General features: G+C 40.4%; 3 protein-coding genes across 4 annotated transcripts; 2 read left to right on the top strand and 1 right to left on the bottom strand.

The window, feature by feature from the left end:
• Positions 1-1,462: 1,462 nt before the first annotated feature.
• On the bottom strand, positions 1,463-15,611 carry pgpep1 (pyroglutamyl-peptidase I). Of its 2 annotated transcripts, none has more exons than XM_086116069.1 (5): positions 15,406-15,609; positions 12,510-12,562; positions 9,000-9,116; positions 6,711-6,943; positions 1,463-5,291 (listed from the first exon to the last, which is right to left on the bottom strand). In XM_086116069.1, exons 1-5 carry the CDS (start codon positions 15,437-15,439, stop codon positions 5,096-5,098), a joined length of 633 nt encoding a protein of 210 aa, XP_085972195.1. In that variant the 5' UTR covers positions 15,440-15,609; the 3' UTR covers positions 1,463-5,095. The 2 variants fall into 2 exon arrangements, with proteins under 2 accessions (XP_085972195.1, XP_085972196.1); XM_086116070.1 differs by having other exon boundaries at positions 5,097-5,326; positions 15,406-15,611.
• A 608-nt stretch (positions 15,612-16,219) lies between these two features.
• Positions 16,220-18,806, top strand: lsm4 (LSM4 homolog, U6 small nuclear RNA and mRNA degradation associated). The gene is made up of 5 exons (XM_086116704.1): positions 16,220-16,331; positions 16,731-16,772; positions 16,966-17,064; positions 17,328-17,508; positions 18,027-18,806. The coding sequence occupies exons 1-5, from the start codon at positions 16,329-16,331 to the stop codon at positions 18,128-18,130; spliced, it is 429 nt and encodes a 142-aa protein (XP_085972830.1). The 5' UTR covers positions 16,220-16,328; the 3' UTR covers positions 18,131-18,806.
• Positions 18,807-22,318: 3,512 nt separating this feature from the next.
• Positions 22,319-26,186, top strand: LOC147202162 (transcription factor JunD-like). Its single transcript, XM_086115171.1, has one exon. It carries the CDS (start codon positions 22,477-22,479, stop codon positions 23,293-23,295), a length of 819 nt encoding a protein of 272 aa, XP_085971297.1. The 5' UTR covers positions 22,319-22,476; the 3' UTR covers positions 23,296-26,186.
• Positions 26,187-26,252: the final 66 nt, after the last annotated feature.

Below are 26,252 nucleotides of genomic sequence, written 5' to 3'. Positions count from 1 at the left end.
TATGTGGTGTTTGCATGTTCTCCCCATGCCTGCGTGGGTTTTCTCCAGGTACTCTGGTTTCTTCCCACATTCCAAAATCATGTGTAGCAGGTTAATGGAACACTCTAAATTATCCCGAGGTGTGAGTGAGAGCATAGATGGTTGTTTGTCTGTAGGATGGGCTCCAGCATGCCCACAACCCTTGTGAGGATAAGCGGATTAGAATATGGATGGATGGATAGATATGCAAAGACATAAATAAATGACAGCTACAATAGCAATAGAATTTCTGTAGAGAATAAAGATAATCCAGTTTCAGAAACAAAAATGGTTTCCTCCACTTTCAGTTTAGTGCAATTTGTGTAGATGTCACATTAATGATCCTCAAGTATGGTCAATTTAGTTCAGATTGCTCTTGGTTATGGTTCTGAATGTGGAAATGGGATTCAACCGCTATTCAGCAGAAATACAGATCTACTCTAGGTCCTCAAGTACTTGCCCTGTCACCTTGAACAGAAAGCCCTGATGTAGCATGTTTTCCAAATAACATTATTGCATATAAAACATGTGTAATTGCTTGATTGGTACATTCCAAAAACATGCATGGCAGGCTGATTGGATGCTCTAAATTGTCCCTAGGTGTGAGTGTGGGCGTGGATGGTTGTTCGTCTCTGTGTGCCCTGCGATTGGCTGGCAACTGATTCAGGGTGTCCCCCGCCTGCTGCCCGGAGACGGCTGGGATAGGCTCCAGCACCCCCCGCGACCCTAGTGAGGATCAAGCGGTTCGGAAAATGGATGGATGGATGGATGGTTTTCGGGTTTTAGTGTGTTTAGTAAGTTAAAAAAAACTTTCAAACTGGCCCTTTCTTCTCGATTTCTGTATGTGGCCCTCAGATGAAAACATTTGGACATCCCTGCAGCTAAGATTGTCTTATGTATAAATGTACTGCATCTTAAACTTCCACTCTTAAAGGGGAAGTCAACCCTGAAAATATCTTTACAAGAATATGTTCGATGCAGCCCCACTAGTCAAAAGGCAAAGATTTGAACATAAATGCCACACTTAAATATAGGAGAATTACCTATATATATTTATTTGTATGTATGTATTAAACATAAAATGTTCCTAAATAAATGTTTAAAAACAGCATATAAGACTAAATACAAATGAATTACCGGTAGTTTGAATACATCAGAAGTGAATTTGGCCGGTGATTCTTTTACATACCACTAATGGTATTTGTACCAAACTTGGACAGTCAATGGACTTGAATACCTACCTTTCAAATATATGATGACCATAATACCATCTGTATGTCCATTTTCTTCACAATCGTAGAATTATTGTAGCAATAATATTATAAATTCATGATACTCAGTTGATATATAATAGAATGAATATTTCCTTGTGTACAATTATAACAACAGTTTCACACGATAACAGTTGCAAAATGTTTTTTGTAAGTAAAATGTGACGCATCAATTAGTTTTCAACATTTCAATTATCTTTATTTAAAAGCCTTTTCCTCTTATAAAGCCAATCTTACTTATTGTAACAGTGCTTTGATAATGTCAGAAGCAGAGAACAGGCCTTTCATGGGATGTTCCCTTACAGAGGTACAGTACTTAGAATCTCACAGTCATAATGTTGCGCCCACATTGAGATTAAAAAATAGGTTTGAGGTAGCCACACATTTGCCTGGAATATATCCAAATATATCTTTGAACTGACCGGCCACCCGACATTTACGGCAGCGGAAGGGAACTCCCGTTCCTTAAGAGCCATATCCTGCCAACTTTGGATCTCTCTCCACTTCAACACACCTGATTCAAACGATCAGGTCATCAGCTCGCTCTGTAGAAGCCTGAAACAATCATCCTCAATTGAATCAGGTGTGTTGGGAGTCGGGAGAGATCTAAAACAGGCAGGATATGGCTCTCGAAGAACCGGAGTTCCCTACCACTGAATTAAGGCCTTATCCAAAGAAAAATAAATAACAGCAAGGCACAGGAGTTAAAAGGGCTAGAAGTCACTTGAAACAAACTAGCTATACAAATGTGAGCAGCTATGAGGCGCAGCACGACCCATTCACATACTTGCACTCACAATGCCACACCCCATTAAACATTAGCCCCTAGCAACTCTGAAAACTTGCCCAATCAGCAATTAACTATTTGACAGACTAAGGCTGTGTACAGTGCTTAACACATGTATTACACCATCTGTCATAAAATCGAGAACAGAACATCCAGCACCTTAGCGATATAGTGCTTTAATGTAGACTTTTTCTGTTTAGGTGAGTTCTTAACATTTTACTACTTTGAAGAGCAATGAGGAATTTGAAATATAATGAAATTGAAAATGAATTCACCTTTTTGTACCCAGATTTGGGCTGACTCATTCAGCATCTCTGAGAAATTAGAAATGAGTCAACCAGAATATTGCACCACCAAAACAAACATTTTTTATTTGCCTTCAGGAATAGCAATAGTTTCACATCCTAATCAACAAAAAATATATGCTTTGTGGTTGTTGTTTTTTTTTTTTACCATTAGAATTGCATTACTGGTAATTACGAGTGATATTAATTTAGGGCAGATTTGCCATAAACCATACACTGTGTTGTGGTTTAATAAATGTGCTAAGTACTGTACACGTTCTGCTCCAGGTTACTGATTGCTACTTAATGACAAAAAAGAAAATGAATTGACTGGCCTAACTCATGGATTAAGCCAAACTAGAACCGAAAGCTGCAACACAAGACAGTGTTGGGTCAGTTTTCTAGCCAAAACTATTTACTCCAAAGTTTCAGCTTTTCCACATACATAACCATTTGAGGCATTCAGGTTGTAGAAACTATACACAACTACAACTCTGTTCGAAAATCAGATTTCAATGTCATGGTGATGAACCACCAATGTTGTACATCATAGGTGTCAAACTCAGGTCCTGGAGGGCCGCTGTCCTGCATGTTTTCCAAATCTCCCTGTTGCAACACACCTGATTCAAATGAACAGGTTCAATGTCAGGTTTCCACAGAGTTTGCTGGTGATCTGATCATTTCAATCAGGTGTGTTGCAACAGGGAGACTTGGAAAACATGCAGGACAGCGGCCCTCCAGGGCCTGAGTTTGACACCCCTGTTGTACATGGTCAAACAGAAGACAAAAAAAAAAGCCATAGAAGTAGAATCACATTCAAACCTGGAAGTGGCACCAACATAGACTCAGGGGATTTGCTACATTAGTTAATATTATTGAGCAAAATAACTCAAAGGTACAACATTGACGGCAATTACTTTCAACAATGGATGTTTGTCTATTAGGTAACATACACTACTCAATATAAAGGCGGACACCCCCTTGAAAAAGAAGCTTTTCATCAATCTCTCAGTAGACATGAAACATTTTCAGAATTTTGATAGGACAAATCCTTGGTAAAACTGTTCCATTAAAAAAAAAAAAATCTAAGGAGTGTCTTTTATTGGTGTGTATTTTTGCAACCATAATTGAATCTGTTAGAAAAATGCCATTCTCATGTGTGCACACTGACAAATCTCATCTTCAATCGATGGCCCACATTCATGGCAGTATTTTGTAGTACACTATGCCATAGAAAACATTGAGAAGAACTCCAAGGATACGAGTATGTATACGCGAGTATGTTGGGGTGCAAGCCTTTATGTTCAGCACCGTATTGTAAGAGCAATCAACTAAAAGTGGAAAAACAAGAAAGTGCTATAGAAACCATAATTTCCGGCCCAAATCTGACTTGACACAATGTCCCATGGATGTCGCATGGATTGTTGTGTTACTTGAGCAGCTGTAAATGACCTTTGGAACCTTTAAAAAATGAAAATGGTTACAGGCTGCACAATTTGGGATAGGGAAAAACAGCGTACTGGTGGGATTTTTTTTTCTACATCCATTCATTTGCTTTATCACTCATCCATGGTCATGGCTGAGTTTAAAACTGAACCCTGAACTGGTCGCCGGCCAATCACAGGGCACACATAGACAAGCAACCATTTACATTAACATCCGCAATTGAGAGTCCTCTATTAACCATGAAAAATCCACACACAGGAGGGCCGGTGTCTGGATTCAAATCCCCGACCTCAGAACTGTGAGACGGACATGCCTCTTTTCTCTTTTCTTTTCTTATCTCAAACGACGGTCTGTCCAATTTTATTGGTTAGACATCAGACACAATGATTTTTTTTCTTAGAATAATCGTGCAGCCTAGTAAACCAAAAGAACTGGAGGAGATCTGTTAACATCATATTGCACAACCTTTGATCAGATCTACGAGGGCTGAATTCTTGGCTACTGGTCAGAAATGGGCAACAAAACTGAGGGAATGTGAGCCGGAACCAACCCGTTCCCACTTTCAAATCACCTTTGTAAAAGAAGGTAAATTCACAACTTCTTATAAAGAAAACGAGTCCAGAAACAATTCAACATCAAATGTGAAACAGCACAGATAGACTTAGGAGAAGATCGAGAGAATATATGAAAGGAACTGCATGGTTTAGGCTAAAGATTTCTATATGAATATACTGTACTTACTGAATCACATATAAGTGTTCACACACTGATAATCTGCCGACTTGTGGCGAGTGATGTATTGAGAAAAAGAAATATCAGAAGTAACCTGGAAGCTTTGGTAATATGAATAAGGCAAAAAATTCAGCAATGTATGGCTGAAATAGTCTTTTTTCAGCCCATTTAAGGTTGCCAAATGTGACCTCTGTAACCATGTCAATAACCCTAACACTATAAGGTGCAATACGAGTAGCCACATTTGGAGTCATGCTGTGTTGAATCTGCTACACTCTGTAGCAACTGCAGTTTTTGTGAACAACAAAGCTTCCTGTGCTTTGGAGGTAAATCTAAACATATTCACACATCTAAATCACCTTAAAGTGGGACAATCTCATAACATTTCTCGATTATTGAGGGGCAAAATAGTCAAATCAAAGCAAGGACAGAGAGTGAAACACACCGAAGCTTTCATTATATAAGAAAAGATAAGAAAAAGACAGAACTTGGCTACTTGTGGTTGAGTGCAATTTGTCTTGCGTGGCTGGAGAGGCTGGCTGGCATCGAGAGGTCACTTAGTGGAAGTGTTGCTGGCAGTGAATCTGCTCCTTGGCGTTACCCAGGAGTTCCAGCATCTCCTGGACAATGGCTTGCAGCGCGCGGCCCAGGTCTTCACCGCTGTAGGGCTTGCCAAGTGGAGGCACGTGAATGAAGGCCGAGCGACCGTGGCTCATGTACAGGGAGGTGTAGTAGGTGAAGTCACACAGATACCTGCAAGAAAAGGCAAGTGAGCAAAGCCCGTGACTCTGAAAGACAAAGGGGCGAGAAGATGGTGATTTTTCAATTAAACAAGTCAGACTGACATGTTGAGACTTGTTTTACCTCAGCGGAAGCCTGTGTTCTGTGACTGCCAAGTCTTAATTGTATTCCAATAGCAAATACTGGCAATAGAAAAAAAATCACTAAACCCTACACTAGTTGTAATTGAGACTGACTGCATTGTATTGGATCGGATTGAGGATCAAACCCCCGTTCTTCATGAAAAAAATATAAATGAGAGGTTTATCAGCATATTTTGGGGGTGGGGCTTAGTTTTGGGGGGGTTTCAAAAATAATTTGTAACGGTATCGCAATGCATTTTCAATCTTATGCAGATTTCTGCAATTCGCAGGCCGGCCCAGTTCCTATCCCCTTCAAATCACGGAGGTCCACTGTATACAGCATGAGTAGGCCTAATATTTTTTTGCGCGTTTGGATTTGCATGCAGGATAAACACAGTACCTGTGTAATATTACAATTTTTAGTATGTTGATTTTTGTGGGAAAAAATGCACAAAATGAGTTCTTGCATGCAATTTTTTTCCAGCAGTTGTTCTGTCCTTCAATGGTAATTTGTATGCATGAGAGCCCTTTGCGCTGAAAAAAATAACAGTCTGTAGTTATTTTTTTTCACAGTTGAAACCCTTTACTGTTCAAGGATGGATCTTATTTGCATGCACTGTAAAAATGAAGGTACCATGATTCAAAAAAAATTGTCATACAGTACATCTGGTTGGGAAGTGTCTGGTCCTATGTGGCCCCCAAATCGTGCTGATTCTGGAATTTCTGCCCTTCATTTATGTTGCTCATCCCTATAATGGATGTAATAATTAAATGGATGTAGACTGCCTTCGTGGATGTAAATATTTGCAAATGTGGAGTGTTCTTCCATTTCGTTTTTATAAAACTGATTATAATCCCTCAAGGGGGAATTGAATTTACGCTGCTGTGTGGTTTTTGTGTTGTACACTACACAGAGAATCAGATTACACAGTGCCAACATCTTAACAGAATGTACATACAGGTTAAGATGTTGGAGCCATGACAATCGCTTTTCATCATTTTGCCTTTATATACGACCAGAATTTTTTTAATATCCCAAAAAATTGGAACTCTTGGGAATTGGCACTCTGTATAGAAATGGCCACAGTGCTTTAACTGTAAATGTCATGTTTTTCTGAAACCACCTAAGATTGTTTGAGTTCAAAATCATCATGGAGGTGTTTATCGGCAAAATTATATGTCTCTCTCCAAACACTACTGGGTGTTACTCTGTACATGTTGCTTTCCCTCAGAAATTAAAGCCAGCCACTAAAACCTGCACCCATGACAAATTCCTGTTTAACTTAAACAAAAATAAACAGAAAAATACCTTCCAGCATCTTTAGAGACAGACACAGCAACTCCCAGCCCAGAGGCATTCACTCTCTTACAGACTGATTCCATGTCAATAACGGAGTCAATACAGTCTGGGCCGCCCACAATGCAACACTGTGAATCAGGACAGAAGCTGCTGTTGTCCAAGCCCTTGTAGCCATGATTTCTGCCACACTTCTCTAATGTGACAGTGGTGGCCATGCCTGATACTCCAACATGAACAACCAGCTGTAAAATAGCAAAAAGAAGAGCAAATAGGGTGTATTATACTGGATGGTATACAGAAAATATTGGTGTCAAATTAACAAATAATATGCCACGTCAAATATAAAATCCTTAACAACACAAGTATAATCCACAGCAGGTATGAATTTGTAATATGTTGCATAATTTCATGTACCAGTAATTTTAAGGACCATCCATGCACGTTTGACTGGTTTTATTGTGTAATAGATGCTTAGATCAATTTGGATTCTAGTAGTATGAAAACTAGGGCTGTTCATGAGTAACTTTTACGCCACACAGTATTTGTGTGTGTAGAATATTGGTCAGTTATATTTGGGACTAGGGCTGTACAGTGATAGACTGGTTAGCACGTCCGCCTCACAGTGCATATGTTGTGTGTTTGATTTCTGGCCCCCGGCCTTCCTGTGTGGAGTTTGCATGTTCTCCCTGTATCTGCGTGGGTTTTCTCTGGATATTCCGGTTTCCTCCCACATTTCAAAAACATGCATGGGAGGCTAATTGCCCGTGACCTTCGTGAGGATTAGCGGATCAGATAATGGATGGATGGATGGGTGGATGGAGTAAGCAAGTCATTCGTTTTCAGTTGCAGATGTATCTAAAAGTGACATATAGTAGCATAGCCTCAGTAAGCGTTTTAATTTCAAGTTTTTGAGAGTCAAAAAAAAGAATTTCCCCCAAACACTTTCAGGAGCTAAATGTGATGTCTCGTTTTCAGATTTTGTTTGGATTGAATGTTCTTTTATCTGCAATGACAATGTCTGTTGTCCTCATCCCCCCCCCCCCAAAAAAAACAAAAAGGTCCCGGCAATTTGTGATCCCATTGTAATCCAGGCCTTGCTTTAAGACTTTAGCTAGTTGAAGATGGCCTGACTCTATTAAAAGTAGGTCACCCAACTGGCAGGAAATAAACCTCTCACATCAAGGAGATAACATCATGACTGAGTCAACTCAGGAAGTATGGGGAGGCTAGAGGTGCCACATTAGTGTCACAAAAGTGGGGTCAGAAGGACGCCATTAAAACAAGCATATTCAGCAACTTGAAGGAGATCATGACAGAATGAGGCAAGGAAGAATAAAATCTATTTCCTCAACTTTGTCCAACTCCTCCTTTTTGTGCTAAGTGTTAAGATCCACTGAGGAAACCTTTTTCAGCTACTCCCAGCCAATTTTTACTTAGTCAGATAAGATACCGGTACTTTATTCATGCAGTGAGGGAAATTAGACTGTCAAAGCAGCAATATCGATGACGATGACAACATTGAGCCTAGAATTCAACCTTCAGGAATCTCTGTGACAATGCAAAGCTGGCATGATGATTATGATCAGCTTGCAGGCTGCTTAACGCTCTGCAGGATGGCCTGCATACTCGTCCCATGCAACAACTAACAATGTGTGCCATCCCGTATCGATTTGTGTTTGTGCCAATTTTCTGTTAATGAATCAGTAGACCGCATTGTGTTTCGGTCTATTTCAGGTATCATACAACTGTGGTTGATAATACTGTAATGGGGGAAATCCTCATTTCCACCAAACAGTACGTTTCAGTTAAGATTGCATTTGCTTGTTATGAACTGGCAAAGGCCAACCGTGACATCGTTGTGATTAGCGGATTGATTCGTCAACGAAGAATCGTAATATCTGTGCCACAATAGGAGTGGGAAAGAAAGAACACAAATTGAGGCGGTTTTGAAAAAAACATGTTTAGGTGCACTTAACTCATTCAGTACCAGCCAATTCTAGACCAAGTCTGAAAAGACGTTTAAAAACGTCTTTGGGAGTGAATTAGTTAAGCGGTGGAGCAGTGCACATGAACACTGGAAATGGAATATTGTCTCCAGTTCAAGTCTGTCAGCACGCTTCTGCGCACAAAGAATATTTCAGGCCGTCCTAAATTCAAAGTCAAGTCAGCCATTACGATGCTTGCTATCTTGAATGACCAGACAACTGATGACATTTTTTGCTTCATCTGTGTTGACAAATTCAACTTGGACTTAACAACCGCAATTGATTTCAAGGTTTCAAACAGTCGCTCACTGACCATTGGGTGATACTTCTTCCATAGTGACGGAACTAAACTCTGCACTGTTTGGTACTCCACTGGAACCTCGCAGACCTGCAAGTCCACTTCAGTGCCGAGCCCAAGCTTCTTCAGCTCCTGTCAGGACACAAAAAGACACTCAGGTTCACATGGATGACCCCCAAGGGACAAATCTCTGCTTATGAATACTACTAATTGGTGGGAATCTCTTGCCACTTCAGAATTCCATCACATTAAGTCAGAGGGCTACAAATCAATGCAATTATTGGGGGGGGGGGGCAGTACTGTAGAGGGACAAACAAGATGGCAGCGCATCATCGCAGCCTCAGCCAGCACCTTCCCTTGCTTTCTCTCGCGAGTCTCGTCCACGCTGTTGACTGTCTCGCATACTGTATTCTACCTTGCGGTTTAAACAAGGGATTACTGTCTTGGTTTTCATTTGCAAAAATGTTTCACCCCTTCTCATGTATGATTGCCAGACTCATATTGATATCCGTGTATCTCATGAATTGTTTAAAAGACAAAAATCCAAATGGAGATGACACATATTCTCTTCCTCCTTTCTCTGCCATACCGGAGGACCTGTGTGGTGCACCTCTCGTGGCTCTCCGGAGACGTCCCCGTAAATGAGGAAAGCGTAGCGCTATCTCAGTGCGGACAAGAGCCTACCTCCGTGCTTCCGTGCTGTTTAAGCCCAAAATTTGGGGGCATTTTGAACCTGAGAAGGCGGGGGATCTATACCATTGTGCCTGTTGATGACACTGCAGTGGCTCGGCTATGAGTTCCCTGCAGTCTTCGCCAAGGTGGACTCCGTGTGGACCATAGGAACCCAAGGCTCTATACTGGGCCCGGCTTTGTTTTCCTTGTATAGGTTACCACTCAGTTCAATTTTCAAGAAATATAAAGTCTCCTTTCAATCATTTGCGGACATTCAGATATGTACGGTGTATACCACTCCAAGTCGAAAGGTGGTTCATTCCAGTCCTTTCAAATCTCTCTGAAAGAAATCAAAGATTGGCTGAAATTGAATTTTATGAACTGAAATGTGAACTAAACTGAAGTAATTGATGTTGGTGTTCCTCAGTTCCTGTGTAAAAAAAATTTGGTGTCAAGATTGACAGTTCTTTTAAACGCAATAAGCAAATCAGTGCAGTGGTAAAGCCAAGCTTCTTTCAGCTGCAACTGAGAGCTAAAGTAAAATTTTACTCTACTTGTGACCAGCTGGAAAAACAAATTAATGTATTTATCACAGCATGTCCTGACTATTGCAATTCCTTGTACAATGGCCTGGATGCTTCATACATTCGTCGCCTACAGTTGGTTCAGAATACACCTCCTCACCTTCTAAAAGGGAGAAAGAGGCTTTTATCTCATTGCTCCAGCGCTGCAGTCACTTTATTGGCTCCCTGCGTCTTTTAGATTAAAATGCTATTGTTTGTGTTTAAATCTTTCAACGGTCTGGCTATCATATACTTATCTAAAATACATTGCTTGTATGCCCCTGTAAGAGCCCTGCAGTCATGTGACCAGCTGTTGTTAACCAGCCCCACCCAGTTCAAGGTTGAAAACCAGGGGGGACAGGGAATTTGCTGTCACTAGACAGACCTTAACTTTGAAACGAGCTTCCTTTGAACATTCGTTCTCCCTCATCCATTGAATATTTCACGTCACTTTTAAAAACACATTTATTTGCGGTGCCATTCAACACGGGCATGAGCTGCACATGGTTTTTAAATTTGTATTTTCCCATTATTTTTAACATGTATTTTTCTTTCTCGCTATTGTGTTACTTCATAGTGTTGTATTGTAATGTGCACTGCACTTTGAGCAGTGTTTACTGTGTTTAAATGTGCTATATATTGTAAATAAAATGTGACCTTGAACTATTGTACAACGTTAGCACCTCACTGTTCCTCGTTCTGCCCTGCAGGAGTTACGACTCGTAAATTCACAATTCACGTTCTTCATTAAAATAATTTTGAAAAGGTTCCAACTAGGGGTGCTCCGATCAGGGTGTTATGCTTTCCATTTCGATCAGATATGAGTGAGATCTGCCAATACTGATCGCATGGATTAGCTGTATATTTTCAAATCTGGAAAAAAGGGAACCATATAATCATATTAATTTTATTGGGCTCCAATCAACTGACCACCGATTATGATCGGTGAATTTTCGTGTAAAAGGACGTGATCGCCAATCAAAGGCTTTTATTGCTGATCATCACTTTCATTGGCTACCTGGGGTTAACAAATATGTACTCAAATCATTTCCAGCAATTGCAAGCAATAAAGAACTGTCAATTATTTTTAAAGTTCCCCACAATAACTTCGTTCCTTTAAAATTGTGATTGTAATGAAATTAGTGGCGGCCCGGTAGTCCAGTGGTTAGCACGTCGACTTCACAGTGCAGAGGTACCAGGTTCAATTCCAGCTCCGGCCTCCCTGTGTGGAATTTGCATGTTCTCCCCGGGCCTGCGTGGGTTTTCTCCGGGTGCTCCGGTTTCCTCCCACATTCCAAAAACATGCATGGCAGGCTGATTGAATGCTCTAAATTGTCCCTAGGTGTGAATGTGAGCGTGGATGGTTGTTCGTCTCTGTGTGCCCTGCGATTGCCTGGCAACCGGTTCAGGGTGTCCCCTGCCTACTGCCCGAAGACAGCTGGGATAGGCTCCAGCACCCCCCGCGACCCTAGTGGGGATCAAGCGGTTCGGAAAATGGATGGATGGATGGATGAAATTAGTAATACAATATATAACTTTCATGGCATTGTCGGTTGAAATGAGGAATTGAGCTCGATGGCACTATTTTACACACAGCCTGAAGTCACCGCTGGTAGAATTTTTTTTTTTTAAATACACAAATAAATAAATAAAGGTGAAAACAACAACAGTGTGACAGAAATATGATTGTTAAAAAATCAAGACATAAAAATATAAAAAGCACTCATGCAAAAACAACAAGACAAATGAGCATCAAGTTCACAGGCGACGCACCAACTCCTCCCCTCGTCCCATTGCAGGACAACTAGCCCTGGACACTGACCCCCGCTGCCCTGAAAGGAGGCTCGTTTGACCACGTCTGTGACCCTGTCACAAAGCTGCCTTTTGTTTGCCTTTAATATCCTTATCAAGTTTGTCTAGACACCCTGACAACCAACATCCACCCTACCACATCTCCCCCAACACACACACACGCACACGGTTAGTAGCCCCAGCAGGACACCTGCGATGCACTGCTGAATAGTGTGAAGAAGGCATCATGCAATTGTCAATTGTCGCATTGTGTAGAAGGTACAGAACAACCATCATCTCTCAAAAGGTCAAACTTCTGCCTTGAATATTACACACAGACCAATTGTTACAAATGAAACCAATAATGATATCTCCAACAAAGACTCTAAGCCTAATGACAAATTTCACTTCTTTTTTTTTTTTACAGCAAAAATATACACGCTGCTGTCCATTTTGCGCATGTAAATCACTGATGTATATTAACTGTGGTTAAACTCACCTGGACCGCAACCCAGCTGGCATTGACCGTATGCTCTCCGAATGGCCCAAAACCTGCAAAATAGTGACTGTTACTTCAGCTATATGAATACAAAATATTGTCTCCTTTCATTGTGTCACAATTTGGAATCAGTTTGCTTTTTTCCTGAAATGCAATCACGAAACACAAAACACAAAATCTGTTTTATTGATTCAAAATTGTTCTGACACGGGGTCTTCGGTTTACGAAGGAGTTCAATTTCTTTGAGGGCGACATAAAGAAGAAGTCTCTCGCTCACCTACACTAATGTAGAGGAGTCACATTCGACACAGTGAGCATCAAAAGGACTTTGTGGTCAATGATCACAATAGAACTGGAAATTGAACTTATTGTGACATAGGAAAGCATGTTACGGCTCAGTCCAAAATTGTACTCGGCAGACGCTAACGTAAATTAGTTGAAGTTAGGTTGTGTTGTACTGCGGTTAACTTCTAACTACTCATCAAGGTTTCATGATGATGTCGGTTTTAGCACGGAACTTAATAACAATGGTCAACAATTTTTTTTTTTTTACTAAATTTGTGAATCAGAGATGCAAGTTAACTTTTCCAGATATATATATACAGGTATATATATATATATATATATATATATATATACTTTTTTTTTTTTGGCGCTGATTTCGGGCCTGCACTCTTAGTTTCTCGAGCAGGTCTTCATTCAATAAATGATATCATAATCCTATAATTTGTAGTGTAATAATATATTTATTTTTGAATGAAGGTCAGCAACAGGTGGACTTTTTTCTCTGAGATGTGATGGCTATAAATGACAACATGAGTTGTGCAAGCTTTTATAGGTCAAACTAACATAAAAAAAAAAGAAAATATCTCAAAAACCTGATGTGCTAGAAAAAAATGTGCAGTCATTTTTTTTCAATCAGTGTCAAAAATATGTTTAGGGACACATAAAGCCATATCTGATTAAAATTTACAATTGACCCATGGAATACTTCCATTCTCATGGGAACTTTAGTTTTGAATTCCAAACAACTTTGGAGGTCCCAATGTATTTTTAAAAGTCTTCTTCAGCTTGAATGCAGGTGTAGGTTAAATTAGGGATTGTAGCTTTGTTTGCTCCTTTCAAATGACCAAAAAAATAAGGGCATCAACACGCGTTGCCCGCATTGAGTCATATCCATATCCATATAAAATTACACGAAGGGGATGGAAAAAAAGTAACCATTTATCTATGTATTTTTAAATGACCCGCAAAATCAACAACGACAGGCGAGAGCTATTCCCTCACACAGACTTGTTTATATTGGGATCTACAGACAAGCCCCCCCCCCCCCCCACCCATGACTCCAAGGGTCAGCGGGTGCCTGGGGGTTGGGTGGAGGGAGGATCAGTCTGTCTGACAGGCTACTCAATAGGAGCAGAGTGAGGGGTCGCTATTTGCCAGCCGGCAAGCTATTGTTAGGAGGCCGTTCCCAGGCATCCTAGACATCGAGCATCAGCTGGGACACCTTTGTGTCTGGAAAGAGAGTCCAAGTCACTGCCCGCACTACTTCTCTTTACATGGAACATTATGATGGCCTATCACGTGTGCTTGACGCTCAATTGGGGAAAAGAGTCTTGTGTAATTCCAAACTGTAAAAACAAAAACAAAAAAAACAACTGCGGCACTGACACCAGAACAAGCTCATTCTGTTTTTTATACATCAACTTAATTTAAAAAAATAAAAGGGTATTAGGAATTTTGAGTATAAAATGATGTTAATTATATTGATTACATCGATCAATAATTAAAAAATGATGTGTCGATGTGTGACAGCATCGAGTTAAACTACTCCAGCGCAATCGATGTAGCTGGATCGTAGGGCAGACACATTAATTCAATAGACTGTATCGTTACACCCCTAATAAATATGTCAATGTGACATTCACTTTGCCCAGCTAAACATCACCACAAAAAATAAACAAAAAAAATCTTTTTCTTTTTAAAGGGTAACTTCAAATAGGCCCCTGTGAGTCTCCATCCTGTTACAACAGCTCGCTAGAGTTAAATGAAACAGGGATTTAAACCCCTCCTTTTGTACCTGTGTTACTCGTCAACGTACAAGTCAACAGCTGTTTGAAAACGCAGTTGTTTGTTGACATTTTCGGTTTGCAAGGAGCGAGTGACGTCATACACGCCCTCATACTGGTCATCAGTCAGCGGAGCCTGAAATCATGTTTCTCTGACCTGTATTAAAAGCTTGGCCACCGTATTTATAGTAAAAAGTAGTAGTACGATCGTAGCAGCAGTTAGTGTTGTAGTACCAGTTGTAGAAGTAAAACAAGATTGTGCTTTATGTTCGAGCATTTTGTTCCAGCCGCGGTTGTTTTTTTTAAGTCCTCCAAGTTGTAATTGAGTTGATTGACTATAACAATGAAAATTTGGATGACGTGCTATTCGGTTTAAACATTGACACCACCGCACTAGTTGTACATAGTGCGGAATAATTGTATCATTACAAGTGTGTGTGTGTGTGTATATATATATATATATATATATATATATATATATATATATGTATGTGCGTGTGTGTGTGCGTGTGTGTGTGAACTTTGTTGGCGCTTCTCCAGACCAGATCAAATAATTTGACCAGTCTCCTGCAAATGTGTTGTTATTTAGCATTGTAGCACGACATGCAAAACCAAACCGCTAAATCCAAAAGCATGCAGTTGCGCGGTGTCGATTGAGTACTTTCTCCTGTCTGCAAAGGCAGCCGAGTGGAGCATAAGCAGGCCGACGCCATTAGCCGTTCGAGCAGCTGTCATCAACCAACCAACTTTTCCACTACTTCCACCATAAGACTAGTTTGCCGAGAGACTCGATAAAGGGGGAGCAAAATAATGAAATAAGGACACACCTGTAACGACCACAGTCCGTTTACTGTTATCCATTTCCCGTCGCTAGACGTCGAGCGTTTCGGTGTTCTATTCGGTCTGTGTTGTGCAGCAAGACCATAAAGCCTGCCCCGTTGACCCCCTCTCTGTGCAAGCAAAAGGACAACAACACAGACCTCCGACCACCAAACACCCAGGGCTTGAAGGAGCGTGATGACGTCACCAGAGACGTAAATACAGCTACGGCAGCTGAAACGTGTCAAGAAAAAATAAACTAATTTAGCAAATTATAGTCATGACTGTTCTTTTTTATTACTTCATCCGTGATCCGATCCTACAAAAAAACCACGGTGAAACACTTTCATCATATCGGTTCTCTCCATTGAAATGCCATGAGTGCCGACCTAAGAAACGCTTCAAAACATTTTCTAAAAATACAAGAAAGAGAATGTAAGGGAGTTCATTGATTTCATTCATTCATTCAGAATATTTACATGTAATTCAAATTATTAATTGGAATTACAAGTAAAAATTATTTAAACTAAAAAATACATCCATAAAACAACATGAACATTTTTTGAAATTTTTTAAATAATTGGCAAATTAATTATCACTTAATTAATGGTCATTTAATTTGTTATAAATCAATAAAATTTAAACAAAAAATACCTATTCATTTATAACCTGCTCTTCGAATGTCCTGGCCCATCTGTCCATTTTTAGTCAAACGTGGCATTCCTGGAGCACAACCGTTCGCCCACCCGTATCCTGAAGTCTACTTGTACTACCCATTTGGGTCTGTAGAGTGCAGTAGCTGATATTATAGTCATAATCCGCCTTTAAACACTTTCAGAGAAGAAGGCGAAGACAAATCGTGTGCTCGTATGTCTGACGCTGTGGTCTGACTCTGAAATCGGATAAAATATCTTAACCATAGACTATCATAATGGTACGTACTCCATTGTGGTGTTATTTAAAATGTAATCAAATCTTCACGGCAAAAAAAAAATCTTAGTTCGTGTGTATGGAGCTAAATGTAGCAGGAACATGACGACACGAAGTGATCGGTGGCTAGCTGGTTAGCAGTAAAGTCATGAAATAGGATAAACGATTTGTTTAAGGGCTTCTGATTAGTAAATACTGGAAGGTTTTCAGTGGAGCTGCAAATCATCTTCTTGTTTCAGTGCCTTATGTGGGGAGCCGTTAACTAAACTGAATGTCGAGTGGACCAGAGGACCTGTTTATTGTTACTCAATTCAAATATTGTTACAGTCAAAAGTAATGCTTATCATATGCACGCACGCATGCATGCATCGGAAGTTTGTCAAAGTTTTTTTTCGTTTTACAGCTTCCATTGTCTCTGCTGAAGACTGCCCAGAACCATCCAATGGTGAGCTTGAATTGATTCGTGTGTACTATTGTGCATGAGCACAACAATGAAGCAACAACACAGCAATGCTAACCGTTTTTTGCTTTCCTGTGAAAGCTTCAATTGAGCATTTAGTTAGTTTTTATTTTAACGAGGAAAACAAAGAGCAGCGTCATGTGGTTTGTCATTGTTTTTTGTTTCATTTTCTCAACAGCTGGTGGAGCTGAAAAATGGCGAGACGTACAACGGCCACCTGGTCAGCTGTGATAACTGGATGAACATCAACTTAAGAGAAGTCATTTGCACCTCTCGGGTACAACTAACCCTTGTCTGCTGTCAACACTTTCTTTACAGAGATGGGCATTTTGTCAATACTGTACTGATGGATGCCCGTTTTGCTGATTTATAATTGGAAATTTAGGGGGGGAAAACTTCTGAAGGCAGTTAATTGCACAACATTGTATTTTGGGGCAAGTTTGTAATTGTAAGGTCAAAATGTGTGAAAAACCTTGAGAGATATGAATCCTTTTTCAAAGCACTGTACACTGTGTATGACACTTGACTTACCTATCCCAGGATGGTGACAAGTTCTGGCGCATGCCCGAGTGCTACATCCGAGGAAGCACCATCAAGTATCTGCGAATCCCGGATGAGATCATCGATATGGTGAAAGAGGAGGTGGTGTCGAAGGGTCGTGGGCGGGGAGGTGCCCAGCAGAACAAACAGCAGGGCAAAGGAAGAGGAGGAGTGGGTCGAGGTGAACTTTACATATCCCACTCTTTCACTAGCTAGAATACACTTGGTTGTTTCTGTAGTGTGCGATCTCAAGACCTGTGCTCTTGATTCGTCAGCCATTCCCTTTTAACACGTTTTTAGGAGTGCTTTGAAAACAAAAATTAAAAAACGGTACTATATTATTCGTATATAGTGCAACTAGTTCAACACAATCTCTACTGTTAACTAAATACAGTGGAAGCGGGAGGACGACCCATGTGTTTTTACTTTTTGAGAGCTGAGCATATTCTTAAGCCCCTTTTCCGTTTTACCGCTCCTCCAAAAACAATTTCAACCAGAGTGGCACGAGTGGATAAGAATGAACTTAGTTGTTTCACGTCACATAATTGTGTTTAAAACCTGGTGCTGAACATTGCATAAGAACTAATTATGGGAAGTGTAGTCTTAATATCCGAGATATATTGTTTTGTAAATGAAATGATATCTTACTAGTTTGTTTTGGTAATCTAGCCTTCTCTCTCGCTATCTTTTTCCCGCCAGGTTTGTTTGGCGGTCGAGGCAGAGGAATGAGCGGCCCTGGACGAGGTCAGCAGCAGACGGATAAGAAAGCAGGCAAACCACAAGGGATGAAGAACCAACACTGACATGATGCATCATCAGCGAAGCACACAGGCCTCTTCCTCACCACGCCAATATAAAACCAACACTCAAATGGTCAAGCTGAAACATGATGCCTGGAGTTACTTTTTTTTTCTACTGCCAGAAAGATGTGATTTACTTTTTTAAATTCCATTTTATTTTATTGTATCCTTAACTCAGTATATCACTCACAACTGGCAGAATGCTTATTGTTAAAATGTAGTGACAATGTGTTTAGTTTCTTTATACAGTACACATAACAGTTTTCTGTCATGTGATGCACTGGATTAAACATTTTGATTTCTAGTTTTGTTATCAGCTTCTCTTTTCGAGTGTAGTTTTCCAGCACAAAGCTGCAACTTCATTTGCATGCATATTCTCTTTTTCCCCTCTCAATTTTGCTCTTTAGTTTCTCCTTTCTGCTAATACCACATTCTGTGTTTACCACCGATTTCATTGATTTGCTGTGTTATCCTGTTACCGGAGTTTCACAACAGGTGGAGCAGTTGCCTGGCTGCCCTCGGCCATGAAAAACTTCAGTTCAAGCACTTGGGTGAAGATTTGTGATGGGAGGGGAAAAATGTAGTTGCTTCAATGGTTGTTATTTCTTTTATTTGTCACTCGAAAAGAAGTGTAATGTATGAACATGAGAACATGCAAATAAAAGCGGTTTTGTTTAAAGGTTTGCACTCATTTTGATCCAGCAGATTATCAGAATAAAATGCATCAACACTGTATGGTAGAAAATATTGGAACAATTGTTGTGCCTACAGGAAGTGAAAAAGAATGTTAATGTGGGCTTGGTCCCACCTTTGCGATTTTAGTAGCACTCTGGGAAAACTGTATAGGATGCTGGAATGTGTGACCGAAGGTTATAGATGTTGGAACTTAAATGTGACCTTGTTCACAGCCTTTTTTGTTTTATGCCGAAGGTGTTTCCATTCTTTAAAAAATAAACTTACTTATAGCTTTAGGGACCTTGCAGTAGAAACTTAAATAGTTTGGTTAAATTGAGTAATTAAGTTCCAGGGCAAACTATGTGAGGCACTATTTGAGTAAAGATTCACTCCCTAAAAAAAAACAAAAAACCCACGCACACATACTGTGATTTTTGTTTTCCAGTGCAAAGGGCTCTCATGCATAAAAATATCATTCAAAGATGGCACAAAATTGCTGAACAGCAAACAAACATTAAGTCCAAGAACTCATCTCGTGCATTTTTTTCCCCTGAAAATTAATTAAATAAAAAATGTTTTTCAGATATAATTACATATTATACACGTACTATGTCTGGCATGTCATTCCAAATCCACCCCCCCCCCCCCCCCCTCCAAACAAAATTGGAATATTCACTTTGTAGTTTCAGGCAGTATAAGAACCGGTGAAGCCTCGGTCATTCATGCTAAGTCATTTAGTGATTACCGGTAATAGTAACAGTCCACCTTAAAATATAGAGTAGACAGCGAGTGGGACAAATGGAAAAAAAATCCATGTATTATTGACAACCACTGAAAATGCATTGGTCATGTTTTTATATTTCTTTTCAAACAAAACAAATGTTGAAAAACACTGGTAAATGCTGATTTGCTCCACTTGGAATTTTTTTTATAAAATATCGTTAAGAATTCCAAGAATAGGCGAATAACCGGGTGCGCAGCCACATCTATGTGGGGGTCCACTGCAGGAGAGAAAAAAAACGTTTATAGTCATACATTTGATTATTTATTTATTTATTTCTAATCAGGGGATACTTATTTGTCATGTCCTTGTTTATCGTAGTTGTTTGTTATTGATAATACTAGTGTAGTCTGTAGTAACGGAGACAAATTCCTTGTATGTTCTACATAGTGGGTCAATAAAGACAATTCTGATTCTGATTCTGATATGCGGCTCGTGAGCCGGTTTCCTCCCACATTCCAAAAACATGCATGGTAGGCTGATTGAACACTCCAAATCGTTCCTAGGTGTGAGTGTGGGCGCGAATGGTTGTTCGTTTCTGTGTGCCCTGCGATTGGCTGGCAACCGGTTCAGGGTGTCCCCTGCCTATTGCCCGGAGACAGCTGGGATAGGCTCCAGCACCCCCCGCGACCCTAGTGAGGATCAGGCGGTTCGGAAAATGAATGAATAAATATCACACAGTTACCACCCACTTACCACCCTATCAACAAAGGGGGCCGAGGTGCCCCTACTGAGAAGTAAGCCGACATAACATAATGTTTGAAACTAAATTTTGTGTTTGTAATTTGTGCCATCAGAAATATAAGCATAGTGTAGTTGAGTGGCATTTGAATCTAAGAAAATATATTTTTAATGTTACTTAGGATGTGTTCACAGTTCACATGCGTTTCTGAGGTCAGAAGATGCTAGAAAAGTATATTTAAATATCTGTGTGTATGTGTGTGTGCGTGTGTGTTTATGATTTTCATTTAGGAAGATTCATCTCAATATCAGTAGTTGCCAGCCAATCATCACCTTCCTTTCTTCTGCTGCTGTTACTTGCGTCACACTACTTGTGTTGCCTTGGTAACCACTGATGCGCTAAACACACACACACACGCACACACACACACACACACACACACACACACACACACACACACACACACACACACACACACACACACACACACACACACACACACACACAGAAACTCTCTCTTTTCCCTCCAGGCCTCTTGCAGTATGAGAATGAAGGCGACTTGCAGTTGCTGATGCAGACAGGCTGCGCACGTCATCGAAGGCCTATTTTTATCAATGGGCGCAAAGTATACCAAGATGTACAGCACAGTTATAGAATTACATTTCATTTTTCTCTCCATATTTCATACCTCCTATCTTTATTTCTGTATTCATCCTTGACCTATCCATTTCTCCGTAGAGCTGAGTGGATTGTTGCAAGTGTTTGAACAAACCTTCTTATTTGATATTAAATTTGCAAATTTGGACAGATACACAAGTGAGCAAACCTATGACCGTGAATGTGTCTTAACATGTGAAAGGTGCAAATGTCTATTGTAGGCTGAAAACTCAAAAGTGTTTTTTTACAATGCTTAAGCCTCAACAAGCTTCCCCAACAGCACTCGAAAATGAGCACCTTCCATTTCCGCCACATTTCTATAGAAACCTGACGTCACAGGCTCCGTCACATGATCCTCCCGCGCATTGCTTTGCAGTTGTGGATGGTGCCAACCTGTGACGCACAAAAGTCTGGTAACTCTTTAATGGCCAGTGGCATCTTATGAAAGAAAAATGTCTCCACTTCCCCCAAGCAAGAAAATATCATACTTTTTGCTAAGTAAACTAGAAAAAAAACAGTTATCAGGATGGTAATGCTGGGAAATGCTTTGCAAGTATAGTTCTGTAGCCACAATTTAGTTTTGAACATCATTGTTGGGGATTCAAGTGTGTTTCTTTTGGTTTTAATAAAACCCTAATGTATAAAACCGCCCAAGAGATGGGATGTTTGGGAACATTTTTCCTATATTTTGTCATTGTCTTGTACTACACCTTACAACTATGTGTGAACTGAACTCCAGCTGTCATAAATAGACAAGTAATACAAGTGACGCATGTCAGTGATTCCCACTTAATTTGCCCTAAGATGAGTCTTTCTTTACTCATTTATCATCCATCTATCAGCCACGTATAGCGACAGACAGAACAGTTAAATACTCTTCCATCACTTGGCAGAAGATACAGATAACCATGCACGCACACAATGGAATACAGTAATATTTGTTCGTTTTGTTTCATAAAACAGGCCCAGATTTCACGGTGAATAGGTTAATTTGTGAGTAACTTGAAACAAAATTAATCATTTTCCACCTAAATAAAAACAACATATCTATTTTGCAAGAAACATAAAGCCGTCACTTTATTTGGTTTCGTGGGATACATAACATGATGTGGCAGGCCGAATCTGGCCCTTGAGTTTGACACATTAATAAACAGGTCTATAACAATACAGTATTTACATTTTACATAAGAAATCCCGTGAACATTGTGCATATTGGTTTACATACAAAAAATTGATTCCTAATTATGTAATAGCTGTATTCACTAAAAATCAAAGCAGAGTGAGACGATTGCCTTCTCTCCTATCTATGGACGAACTCATTGAAATCGAACAGACGCGTTTGACTGCTACTGCGCATGCGCTGTTGTGACATAACCCAATTTATGCGCATAGAAAAGCTCCAGGCGGCGTCGGCTCGCCAGCATTGCTCGCATCCAGCTGCCAGCAGCAGAAGTGACATAGTGTAACTTTTCACCCCGAAACTAGTCGGACAGGTTATGGCCTTGCCACAGTGCTAAAGGTGTGTCAAAGAAAGGGAAAGATTCCAAAAGAATAATGAAGAAGGATATTAACTTGACTCTGAGCGACGCAGAGATTAAGCCCCACCTTCGCGACGTTGACGGCATCTTGGGCCCCTCGGATTTGGGGCTGCTCAAACTGTCCTCGCCGGAATTGGAGAGGCTGATCATCCAGTCCAACGGGATGGTCACCACCACGTCGAGTGGCTCCCACTTCCTGTTCCCAAAGCCCGTGACGGACGAGCAAGAGTTCGCCGAGGGATTCGTCAAGGCGTTGGAGGATCTGCATAAGCAGAACCAGGGACCGGCGAACGGCACTTTGGATCTGGTCCCCAACATCAACATCGCCCCGGTTACGACGCAGCTGGATCTGCCCGTGTACACGAACCTCAGCAGCTACGGCAGCGGGCCCTCTGAGACCACCGTCAACTACTCCACGGACACGGTGCCTTTCCCACCCCCACCGCCGCCTCACCTTTTCGCCGGAGTGCCTTCGGCGGAGCCGGAGCTCTCCAGCCGAGCGCACCCGCCCAAGGAGGAGCCTCAGACGGTGCCGGACGTGCAGAGCTTCGGGGACAGCCCGCCGCTGTCTCCCGTCGACATGGACTCGCAAGAACGGATCAAGGCCGACAGGAAGCGGCTGCGGAACCGGATCGCCGCTTCCAAGTGTCGCAGGCGCAAGCTGGAGCGGATCTCCAGGCTGGAGGACAAGGTGACGACGCTGAAGAACCAAAACACCGACTTGGCGTCTACGGCCAACGTCCTCAGAGAGCAAGTAGCCCAGCTCAAGGAGAAAGTCCTCACACACGTCAACAGTGGCTGTCAGCTGTTACCACACGAGGTTCAGGTGCACTAGACCAGCTTTTCACAACAAGAGGCAAATTTTACATGAGACAAATCTCACGGGACAACAACAAACAAAAATATCACTAAAAGCATACAAACTGAAATCATGACAGTTGATCACAAGAGTTAGGTTGTAAAAAACAGCAAACGCTTGCATCGAGTGGTTTTCAATTTTTGTGGTTCTCCAAGCTCCACAATAATGACCTATACTAAAATACAGTAAGCTAGTACTCCAAAGTCCTAAAAAGCAAAAAGATAAGGCAGAGGTTTTATTCCCCAAAAGTCTAATCATTGAGTATATATTATATGAGTTCGACATGTGGAACGCCAAGTACTGTCATGTATTAAAAATGAAGACTTGTATCATTTAAATATTGAATTCAATGTTTCTGTCGTATGCCACTAGAGGGAGCCTTCCTAAAACTTTTACTGCACTCTGTTGTATGAATGGCAACAGATAATTGTGCTTTATTATTTAACAGAAACCCCTTTAATTGTTCAGATCGTCACTAATTTTGGACGCAATTAGGTGAAATTGGATAATTTGGTGTTTCCATGGCACAGTAATTGGGAATCACTGCTCTTGACAAGGAGGACCCTGAAGGACAAATGCTCTACATACAGTATACTCATCAGTGGACAGTGTGTGTTGTATAGTGATGTCACTCAACTTCATGTATCACAAGGCAGCTTTTATTAACAAATCTGGGTTTCTAAAATAAAGCCCTAATCAAACATTCATGGTCAGACGTCCAAGCAAGTAATGTGGTGGGCACTTAGGAGACTTGCTCTGAGGACCATACATTTATTCATATGTGCAGTGTTATGCGTCAAATGTACTCTATGATTACAACGTAAGGTGCACCTGTACAGTTACAAGGGGTCCTTAGTACCATCACCGTTGGGGATTTCAAGGTACGCTCACTTACCGCCAAATTTAATATTTTTTATTTGATTGTTTAATATTTATTTGAGTGTTTTTCAGACAAATATTTATTGTCATTTTGACTGCTATTCTGTTAGCCTATGACTTACAAGTTAAGGATCCTCTTGATTATTATTTGTTACTTTTAGAAACAATGTTACATCAAAGGTATCAATTTTATGGTTGTGTAGGGTGGTGTAAAAATGCTAATATATGAGCTAATATATTAGCATTTTTGCACCATAATATATGAGCTAATATATCTATTTTATCCATTTGAACCCCCACCCATAATGTTGCAATGCAGTTTGTCACCACTGCAAGCTTTACAGAGAAACGTGTATTGATTGGATGGTATTACATTTCCCAGGTGCACATACTGATGCTTTTTTTTTGCATGTTGTTGACAAACTCGAATGTAGCCAGCAACTGAGTGTCACATTATGCAATTAATTAGCTGTGTATGACATGTCATCCAGTGTTCAAGTTTTCTATTTCAGCATTCGGGATCTCATCCCAAGCCTGCAATTAATTCTGTTTATCTTGTGAAATAAATTGTGCTCTATTAAAATCTGTATGCTTTCATTTTGGAAACATTTTTACTTCAACACAAGATTGTTTTTCAATGAACTAATTTAAATTCTAATGGATGTTTATAGTCTTTCATATAAGTAATCCTTCGCCACATTTTGAGTCATGTTTTGCTATTTCACTTCTTTGTGGGTTTTTCCTAAATTCTGTATTCATTAAAAAATAAAAAATGGAAAAAAATAAACAAAGCCGTATCGGCAGACATCTTTAGAAATGTGCACAATATAGTTAGTATTTTTTTAGTGTCTATTTTTACTTGTTTGTTTTCAATTGTGTTATATTTAATTTTCTCTTCCAATGACAGTAGCTTTTTTTGTTCACGGCACATCTCTGCCTTCATCTGCTGGCTCGCTCGTCAACAGTACAATTTTTGCTTCACAAGGACTGGCGTAAGCTTAATTTTATGCCATTAATAATAAAAGCTATTCATCCATTTTCTATCGCGCTTGTCCTTATAAAGGTCGTGGGTGAAAATCAGGAAATCCTATCCCAGCTGGCTTTTAATTCAGAATTGTGTGGAAGACATCCCCGTGTGAAAAATAGAAGAGAGGACATAGCTTTGCTCTATCCATTTTTTTGGAAAAATGTTGGTGTCAAGTCCAGCGTATAATGTGATTCACTGCTTTCTTCTTCGACTATCTTGCTAAAAAGATCATGGCAACAGGGATTTATGCATGTGGTGGGACACAACTTCCCAAGAATAATAATTCTTATTTAAAGTATTACCGGTATGTATAAAAAAGAAATATATTTAAATTTCATTGTAACTGTTTTATCTGAGATTCACTTTGGTCATGCGTGTAGGACAAGAGCGAAATAGCACTTAAGGGGAGTACTCCAGACTTATTTGGTATTTTAAAAACTCTTTTCAAGCATTTTTTTCTTAGTTTAAAAAAAATAGATTTGATCTCAGGACAAGTAATTTTATTCAGAAACTGCATATTTTTTTTATTTTGTATGTGGAATATTTCAAATTTGATGGGTGGCATGGCGGCCCGGTAGTCCAGTGGTTAGCGTGTCGACCTCACAGTGCAGAGGTCGATCTCGGCTCTACCCTTCCTTCTCCCCATGCCTGCGTGGGTTTTCTCTGGGTACTCCGGTTTCCTTCCACGTTCCAAAGACATGTATGGCAGGCTGATTGAACACTGTAAATTGTCCCCAGGTATGATTGTGAGTGTGGATGTTCGTCGCTATATGCCCTGCGATTGGCTGGCAACCGGTTCAGGGTGTCCCCCGCCTACTGCCCGAAGACAGCTGGGATAGGCTCCAGCATCCCCCGCGACCCTTGAGAGGATAAAGCGGTTCGGAAAATGGATGGATGCGTGGCATGTGAAATGCCCTCCAATTCTGGAATAACCTAAATTCTGAATAAAGCTTAAATTGATTTTTGGTTGTCATGTCTAATACCTTTGAGATATGTTGTGAATTCCATGTATTAAATGAGTCGATGA

Source organism: Hippocampus guttulatus, chromosome 7 (genome assembly GCF_054856545.1).
Source record: "Hippocampus guttulatus isolate MCC_2025c chromosome 7, RoL_Hgut_1.0, whole genome shotgun sequence".
Classification (NCBI taxonomy): domain Eukaryota; kingdom Metazoa; phylum Chordata; class Actinopteri; order Syngnathiformes; family Syngnathidae; genus Hippocampus; species Hippocampus guttulatus.
Note: the sequence above shows the minus strand (reverse complement) of the source record. Positions and strands in the feature narration are given on the sequence as shown.